The sequence below is a fragment of the Coregonus clupeaformis genome, chromosome 10 (genome assembly GCF_020615455.1).
Source record: "Coregonus clupeaformis isolate EN_2021a chromosome 10, ASM2061545v1, whole genome shotgun sequence".
NCBI classification, from domain to species: Eukaryota; Metazoa; Chordata; class Actinopteri; order Salmoniformes; family Salmonidae; genus Coregonus; species Coregonus clupeaformis.
The window spans coordinates 40,306,378-40,316,139 of record NC_059201.1 but is presented as its reverse complement, the minus strand read 5'-3'; the positions used below and the strand labels follow the sequence as shown (position 1 = coordinate 40,316,139).

The 9,762-nt window shown below is 41.2% G+C and overlaps 1 protein-coding gene across 2 annotated transcripts in view; it reads right to left on the bottom strand.

Moving 5' to 3' along the window:
* Positions 1–2,935: 2,935 nt before the first annotated feature.
* LOC121575150 (cyclin-dependent kinase 2) overlaps positions 2,936–9,762 on the bottom strand; it is a 27,435-nt gene continuing 20,608 nt past the window's right edge. For both annotated transcript variants that reach the window (XM_041888053.2, XM_041888052.1), the window contains exons 2-7: positions 7,331–7,408; positions 7,119–7,239; positions 4,920–5,090; positions 4,638–4,739; positions 4,341–4,544; positions 2,936–3,446 (exon numbers count right to left, since the gene is read on the bottom strand). In XM_041888053.2, the coding sequence (XP_041743987.1) occupies positions 3,342–3,446; positions 4,341–4,544; positions 4,638–4,739; positions 4,920–5,090; positions 7,119–7,239; positions 7,331–7,408 (781 nt within the window). In that variant the 3' untranslated portion in view covers positions 2,936–3,341. The remainder of the gene's footprint in view (positions 3,447–4,340; positions 4,545–4,637; positions 4,740–4,919; positions 5,091–7,118; positions 7,240–7,330; positions 7,409–9,762) is intronic.

Here is a 9,762-nt window from a genome sequence, read left to right as displayed (position 1 = left end):
AGTCTGCGCAGCAATGTTCTAACATCTAGTGGAAAGCCTTCCCAGAAGAGTGGAGGCTGTTATAGTAGCAAAGGGGGGACCAACTCCAAATTAATGCCCATGATTTTGGAATAAGACGTTTGACGAGCAGCTGTCCACATACTTTTGGTAATGTAGTGTATAATGATGCTGCATTCATAACCAAGTGGGAAAGTTATAAGTTGTGAAGTCGTAAATACCAGTTGGACGCATTCACATGCTTTTAACTCCTTGAGAAACACTGATTGGCTAATGGATAGCCTCTGCCGAGTCCCCAACAAACGGATGTTCCGGTTTTCAGGGGAAATGGAAAGAGAGCCTGTGACACGACTTCCGCTTTTGGACATTAGCGAGGCGACACTCCATCTTAACTTCTCCACATTTACTGGATTGGTTCAACAGTGCAGAAGAGAACTTCCCCCAACTGTTTTTTTCCTTCTCGTCAAGACCAGTATGTAGGATATATAGTTACAGGAGTTTATTTTATGCCTGCTACGTTAGGTTAGCGAATGGCCAACAAGCTGCGTTTATGGTTGAAATGCTTATTTAAAGTGATTCTAAAATCCCCTTTGGATTTTTTTTGGGGAAAAACAATTGGAACCATTTCCCTGTTTGACCGCTAGGTTTTATGGGTATTATGACTCATACTGTGGTATTCTATGGTCCCACCTGATCTTGCCTCCTCCCACCTGACTTCTATATTTGAGGACACACATTTCCATTGTTAGAGCGGTCACTCGACTATCTTCTCAATATAATAGAACATCTTTGATCCAGCCCAAAATCTAATTTAGGCCCAATCCCACCCTATGCATTTGTGGAGATCTGAGTGGATTCGACAGATGTAAGCAATATGATAATCATAACCTTGCCTTCTGTAGGATACATGGAAGTTTCGCCATATTGCTTATACCAATCAAATCCTCTCACAAGTGCATAGGGTTAAGGGGTCGATTTGTGATTGGGCCTTATGCTTCGTTCATAACTAAGTGGGAGGTGGGAGTTTACCAGTTGGATGCATTCACATGGGTTAAAGAAAATCCCATGACTGAGGAGTCCAAGTTAACCTCCCCTTTCATGTAAGAAAGCCATGACCACCATGCTTTTAGGGAAAGGGGATAATAAATAAATAAATAAATGTATTAAACTGCGAATTTGACCAACTGAGAAGCTCAGTTCTTTTTAAAAGGACATTCTACTTCAAAATTAATGAAAATAAAATGTTGACACCATCTAAAACATAAATTCCACCTCCAGAAATGGGCCCAATAACATATTGGTAAAATTATTTTAACATATTGTACCATGCATATAGCCTACGCATAGTCTATATTATCAGGTGTAAGCATTATGACTTGTATCCCAACTGATGAAGCATAGTGGCTATAAAATGTACATAGGCTGAAGCATGCGTTTTGTTCATCTGCATTTACATTTAAGTAATTTAGCTATTCTACTATGGGGTTGTCTGATTTTGTTTTAATAACAATATTACATGGCAAAAAAAGTACCACTGGAAAGTTACATCCTGCTGTGAAAAAGTATTTGCCCCATTTCTGATTTTCTCTATTTTTGATACTGAATGTTGTCAGATCGTCAACCAAAACCTAATAATTAGATAAAGGGACCCTGAGTTTACAAATAACAAAACTGTATGTTTATTATTTATTTTTTTAAAGTTATACAACACCCAAAAGTAATTGCCCCCTTGCACTCAATAACTGGTTGTGCCACCTTTAGCTGCAACCAAATGCTTCCTGTAGTTGTTAATCAGTCTCTCACATAATTGTGGAGGAATTATGGCCCACTCTTGCATGCAAAACTGCTTTAACTCAGTGACATTTGTGGGTTTTTCAAGCATGAACGGCTCGTTTCAAGACCTGCCACAACATCTCAATTGGGATTAGGTCTGGACTTTTTCACAGCACTGTAGGCTTTGAATTACTTTGCCAGCAGCTACAATAGGCTACAAACCACTGAGTTCAGCGCTGCTGTGGTGCGCATTATACATTTACGTCATTTAGCAGACGCTCTTATCCAGAGCGACTAATATAGACTATTTAATTCCCTTCATCTGAACATCGGAGTGTCATCAACATCATGCATGTCAGTTCAGTGCACACAGCGTAAAATAAAAATATTTGGTTATATATTTTGTAGAACAGACATGCTTCTGTCCGTATTAGGCTGTCATATCCAAACCAGCCCCACAACAAGCTGCATAAAACAAACTAAAAGTAAAGCTATCATGCTTGTAAAGAAATTAGTGTTCAAAAGCCATATTAATAGATTACTTTTTATAAATGTTTTGTTGCATTTAACTGCAGAAAATGCTGTTACCGAGGTCATTTCCTTAGTAGGTGAGGTCAGTGGTCAGCATGTGGGAGAATTTATAGGAGTTTCCCACTCATATCCAAGTGGGAAGTTGAAATTTACCACATAGGACTGGGAACAATCCAATTGAATGGCCCTCCAACTGGTAATTGCTAGTGGAAAACTCTTCTATCATGAGCTCCCACTTCTCCCACATGCTGACCTCTGACGTGACCTACTATGGAAATTACCTCTAACTGCATTTTCGGCAGTTAAATGCAACAAAACATTATAAAAAGCAACTATGTTTTTTAAACTAATTTGTTTACAAGCATGATAGATGTACTTTTAGTTTATGGTTTAGGCAGCTTGTTGGCCATTAGCCAAATCAGCGTTGCTCAACAAGTTCAAAGCACGTGAATGCATCCAACTGGTATTTACGACTTTACAACTGGTAAATTCCCACCTCCCACTTGGTTACGAATGCAGCATTATTCAGATTTCCTATGTCAAGCCTAGATTAAAAATATGCTAAATAGGATTTACTGCCAGTGAGGTTATAACACAGGCCAAATGAGTAATATTCAAATATTTTCACACAATATAAACCTCAAATGAATTTAATAAACTATCATAAATTATGCAATGAACGAATAAAGAGCTTGCATCTGCTAAATGACTAAAATGTAAATGTACATCCCCCCTCCCACAAACCAAGTTAACCCTTTCAACACACATAAAATGCTGTAATAATTGTAGAGTTCATTCTCCATGACAAAACAGGCACTCATAGCTGTAGAGAAAAAAACTCACAGGACATCTAATTTATTAAAATGCTGGTTTTGGCTGCTAGAATGATTTTTGGAAAGGCACCCATATTTCACTGTGATCTCTCCCATCTCCTGGACTGTAGTATTCAGGTGTGGATAAGAGCTGGGGCAGTCCTTCTGCTCAGGGATCTCTCATGGAAAGACCCTGGGCTATGTATTGTTCCTGTCAGTCTGCATGTCTCACAGTCGTAGGTGTGGCATTGGCATGGTGACATCACGGAAAAACCGATGGACGAGGGCATTTTTGGCAGATATCCTCTTGTTTGGGTCATAGCTCAGCATTTGCTGGAAAAATAAGAAAGAACAAATACGTCATAAAAGGGACATATCGATTACATGTGTCATAGGCCTATGTGAAAGCAAAGTGTAGCTCTGAGCACTAATTTCAATTAATTCTATTTTATTAACCCTATTAATAAAGAGGAGAAAACTACCGTAAACTCTGCCAGAGAGAACTCTTCTGGTTTCATACTTTAGGCACCTTACAGCCGTAAGGACTTAATGAGGATTTTGATATGAGGGTCATGTTGTAATTCCTATTGTCATCCTCTGAGCCACACACACACACCCTCCCTGGTATTAGGGTGTCCTGTATTCATGACGGCCCTAGTGGCCCGATACTTCCCCGACAGGTTACCTTAACCTTTATCTAGTTGTTTTCTAAATTTCCCCTGGTTCTACATATGTATATAGTGTTGTATGTTTTCCTTTTCTTTCACAGTTTTTCAGCTTTATTGCTCTCTTTGAGAGTATGGGTTCCTTATACTAACACCACATTCCCTGTGTACATATGTTTTGTTCTAGTAGAAATACATCTATAACATATTCTGTTCTATCATGACTTTCTATGTGATGACATCTAGTGGCCCTTTTGGGTACTTTCGATTACCACAGGTATCTGCAATTACCTCTGGCTCGCTGTGTGGCCTTATCTGTCCCACTGTTGTTTGTGGAGATATGCTCTGATGAAGGTCGACTGACCGAAAGCTCAGCTATAATTAGAATACATTTACATCTGACTGGAAGTGCGCGGATACTTTTTCCTGTTTTGCCTTTTGCCTCCAGTATCTTTACAAATCAGCTTTGGATGTGCAGTAGATTCTGCCCATTATTAACCTTATTGGTACCAGCCTAATACCAAAACATAATTAAAGTGGTCAATGTTGTTAGAGTTCTCACCCTGAGCAGCTCTCTTCCGTTATCATCCAGAGGGGGCACCACTTTGGACAGCTCCTGCCGGGCCCACTTGGGGAAGGATGGCTTGTAGTCTGGCATGGAAGTGACCCCTGGCCAGGCCGCCTCGTCCGGTGTGCCCAGGGTACGGAAGATCCGGAACAGCTGATCGATCTCTGAGTCGCCTGGAAACAAGGCCCTCCTGGTGATCTGAAGGAACAATTGGAAGGTTTGGACATAAAGTGAGATCTTGCTTTATAAATGTTAAAGCTACAAAATAGTATAGCCAGAGAATACATTTACCATTTCAGCAAAGATGCAGCCCAAACTCCAGATGTCAACCGGTGTGGAGTAGTATTTGCAACCCAAGAGAATTTCTGGAGCTCTGTACCATAGAGTTACCACCTGAGACATGCTAAAACGTTAGCTTCCCCATCATGGGTTCAGAAATAATTTGAGATACTTACAGCAGCATAACACAAGTGAAACACTAAAGACTCATGTTGCTAGCCATTGGCCAACTAAAAAACACACAGCAAAATACAGTGTGGTATATGTATTCTGTATGGTGGGTGTATGCTTCACCTCATGAGTGTAGGTGCGGACAGGCACCCCAAAGGCCCTAGCCAGGCCGAAGTCAGCCAGCTTGATCTCCCCCTGGGCGTTGATGAGCAGGTTCTGGGGCTTCAGGTCCCGATGGAGAACCCTGTGGGAGTGACAGAAGGCCAGGCCCTGCAGCAGCTGGAACAGGTAACTCTGCACACACACAAAACATACACACCTAATTAGCTTAAGAGAGAGGCACACAGTCAGACAACCTCGTAGGTTTCCATATTGTTATTTAATGTGACAAAATATATGAAGCACTGGCATACAAAATCTACAAAAAAAGTAATGCTACGACCTGGTAATAAACAAAACCACAACAACATTACACATACATAAACAATGTTTTAGTTTGGAAATATTCAAACAATTCCCATTCATACAGATGAAGTCGGAAGTTTACATACACAGGTTGGAGTCATTAAAACTCGTTTTTCAACCACTCCACAAATTTCTTGTTAACAAACTATAGTTTTGGCAAGTCGGTTAGGACATCTACTTTGTGCATGACACAAGTAATTTTTCCAACAATTGTTTACAGACAGATTATTTCACTGTATCACAATTCCAGTGGGTCAGAAGTTACATACACTAAGTTGACTGTGCCTTTAAACAGCTTGGAAAAGTCCAGAAAATGATGTCATGGCTTTAGAAGCTTCTGATAGGCTAATTGACATCTTTTGAGTCAATTGGAGGTGTACCTGTGGATGTATTTCAATGCCTACCTTCAAACTCAGTGCCTCTTTGCTTGACATCATGGGAAAATCAAAAGAAATCAGCCAAGACCTCAGAAAAAATTTTGTAGACCTCCACAAGTCTGATTCATCCTTGGGAGCAATTTCCAAACGCCTGAAGGTACCACGTTCATCTGTACAACAGTACGCAAGTATAAACACCATGGGACCACACAGCCGTCATACCGCTCAGGAAGGAGATGCGTTCTGTCTCCTAGAGATGAACGTACCTTGGTGCGAAAAGTGCAAATCAATCCCAGAACAACAGCAAAGGACCTTGTGAAGATGCTGGAGGAAAGAGGTACAAAAGTATCTATATCCACAGTAAAATGAGTCCTATATCGACATAACCTGAAAAGCCGCTCAGCAAGGAAGAAGCCACTGCTCCAAAACCGCCATAAAAAAGCCAGAGTACAGTTTGCAACTGCACATCTCCAATACTTTTTGGAGAAATGTCCTCTGGTCTGATGAAACATAAATAGAACTGTTTGGCCATAATGACCATCGTTATGTTTGGAGGAAAAAGGGGGTCCCTTGCAAGCCGAAGAACACCATCCCAACTGTGAAGCACAGGGGTGGCAGCATCATGCTGTGGGGGTGCTTTGCTGCAGGGGGGACTGGTGCACTTCACAAAATAGATGGCATCATGAGGAAGGAAAAGTATGTGGATATATTGAAGCAACATCTCAAGACATCAGTCAGGAAGTTAAAGCTTGGTTGCAAATGGGTCTTCCAAATGGACAATGACCCATACTTCCAAAGTTGTGGCAAAATGGCTTAAGGACAAAGTCAAGGTATTGGAGTGGCCATCACAAAGCCCTGACCTCAATCCTATAGAAAAGTTGTGGGCAGAACTGAAAAAGCGTGTGCGAGCAAGGAGGCCTACAAACCTGACTCAGTTACACCAGCTCTGTCAGGAGGAATTGGCCATAATTCACCCAATTTATTGTGGGAAGCTTTTGGAAGGCTACCCGAAACGTTTGACCCAAGTTAAACAATTGAAAGGCAATGCTACCAAATACTAATTGAGTGTATGTATACTTCTGACCCACTGGGAATGTGATGAAAGAAATCAAAGCTGAAATAAATCATTCTCTCTACTATTATTCTGACATTTCACATTCTTAAAATAGAGTGGTGATCCTAACTGACCTAAGACAGGGAATGTTTACTAGGATTAAATGTCAGGAATTGTGAAAAACTGAGTTTAAATGTATTTGGCTAAGGTGTATGTAAATTTCCGACTTCAACTGTATACTTTTCACTTGGCTCTTTCACCTTGATAACATTGCAAAGCAGTTGTTAGATGATATGCCAACCTGACAAAGACCCAAATGGGATGGAGACATTGTTTTGTGCGTTTCCTAAATCACAATGGGGGCATATCACTCCTTTTATAAGCCTTTTTTATTTTTCTTCAACTGAACAAGTTGGATGTGCGTACCTTGACAAGTGGCAGAGGGATACCAGAGACCGAGGAGGAGTCCATGAACTTCTTAAGGTCCTGATGAAGGAACTCAAAAACCAGGTACAGTTTGTTCTCCGTGTGGATGACATCACAGAGCCTGTCAGGGTGAAAGTACATAGAGATGTCAATGTAAGCACAATTTAACAGAGACAGTTGGTGTTTAACATAAGTAGCTTAATTGTACATACTTGACAATATTTGGGTGGCTGAGCTCTTTGAGGAGCGATATCTCTCGGATGGCAGTGCTTGGTACTCCCTCTGTTTCCCTAAAAGAAGGCATATAGCTACGACATTAGTCACACAATATCATCCCTTTACTCACACAGACACTAGCTAGGTTTCCATCCAATTGGCGACAGGTTTATGCGAATATTCTACAATCCACATGAAAACATTTTCCCACCAGTGTTGTTTCCATCAAATTGACTTCTTGCAGATAAAAGGATGTGCATGATGACGTAGTGCACATAAAAATACTTATTGCTGTTACCGAATAAAAAATACAAGTTAAATGGGTTTCCATCGCATTTAACTCTACTGATGGTTTTCTCACAGAAATGTAGCGTTATATAGTCTGGTATTGGCACTTGCGCTTTAGCAAACAGTGCTATCTGCACGCTGTTGGCTAGAGCGCACATATAGCCTACATTATGAGATTATTATCATCATCATGGACAAAAGAGCGTGATTATTTTTATTTGTCAAATGGCATCGATTATCATGTCACCAGAATAAGACCCTTAATATTTATTGGAAAGGTGCATCAAGCTCATCACCTTGCACTTTCACCACCATGTGAAGTTCATCATCATTTATTTAATCTGTAGCCTCAAACTGCATGCTTTCCCGACAAGTCGTAGTGGGAGGACCACACAACATGTCATTCGTGACTCCCAAGTTTACTTCAATATAACCATCATATCAATATTTGCGCATAAAGGCATTTCCAACGTCATTTCTCGCATAATATATTTTAGACATAAAAAGAACCCACCATTTCAAACGTACAATCTGTCGGCATTTAAATAAATGGTACGAACTTCCTGTTTCCATCACAGCTGTCGTGATTTTTTTTCTATATGGTATGACTTTACTCGCATATAAACTGAATGGAAACAAGATTACTAGCTAGTTTATTATATCAATATTTGCGTTTCCACCACCATTTTTCACATAATTAATTTTACAGAAACAAAAAGATACCATGTCGAACGAACAAATTGTCTGTTGGCATAAAATTGTACCGGCATTTCATGTTTTCATCAGCACGGTCGTGACTTTTTTCATGCGTCAGGTAATTCATCCGCATTAAATGGTTGGATGGAAACGTGGTTATTGACAGCAATATGAATTCGCATGGGGCCCATCCACGAAAAGCGCAGGAGCTGTGTATCAAGAGAGAGCTGAAGGTTTTCCGCCGTGACGGGAGTAGAACAGAGTTGAGTTTGGGTGTCATTTTTCTGTGTGTGGCCACTGCTCATGCTCTCAAAATGTTGGCGCCCGGAGAAGACACACTTACGAGGTGAGCAGGACGATTATGAGACGTCGGGATGCCACCAGGCCGCAAGCAAAGTCGGAAGAAGAGGAATATTGGGACAGGGACACAGAAACGTGGATTTCTTAGGAGGAATGGAAGGGTGGGGAAATACGAAGAAGAGGTTGAAGAGAATGAGGAAAGCAGAGGTTGGATTTGAATTTGAGGAAGATGGTGATAAAAATGGAGATGGAGTGGCGTCAAGTGCAGACAGAGTGAGCCATGCGCCAGACCGAGTTCTTTGGGTGAAATGGAACTGAATGAGGGCAAGTTAAGTGAAGTGGAAGATGTGGTGAAGAGCTTGAAACCCGAGCCTGGCATCAATGGACATGATAAAGAATAATCTGGTCCAGTAGGAGTGACATTTTTGGAGATAGTGGATCCTTGCCTTTTGGCAGATCCATTTGTGGTTTCAGGGTGGGTGGGAAAGGAGTTGGGTGCAGTTGAATCAGTGAAGGTAACCTGTAGTGAATATTTGTTTGTGTTTCTTCTGACTAGAGGGAGCGGGCGCTCTGTGTCACGCAACTAGGGTCAAGATCAGTTTCTTGCTTTGCTCTTAGGAACAGGGCACCATTGAAAGGAGTGATTTCTGGGGTAGCGTTAAGTGTGTAGGTAGAGTAATTGCAGTTGAAGCTTTGTGGTGTTTATGATGCTCGCCGTTGGGTGCGACGCAGAGCCGGTGGAGTCACTGTGTCCTTTTGAGTTAGTCTTGTTAGGATATATCAGTTATTTTTGCTAATTTATGAAAAATAAAAACGGAAATATCACATTTACTTAAGTATTCAGACCCTTTATTCAGTATTTTGTTGAAGCACCTTTGGCAAGAATTACAGCCTCGAGTCTTCTTGGGTATGACGATACAAGATTGGCACACCTGTATTTGCGGAGTTTCTCCCATTCTTCTCTGCAGATCCTCTCAAGCTCTGTCAGGTTGGATGGGGAGCGTTGCTGCACAGCTATTTTCAGGTCTCTCCAGAGATGTTAGATCGGGTTCAAGTCCGGGCTCTGGCTGGGCCACTCAAAGACATGCAGAGACTTGTCCCGAAGCCACTCCTGCGTTGTCTTGGCTGTGTGCTCACGGTCATT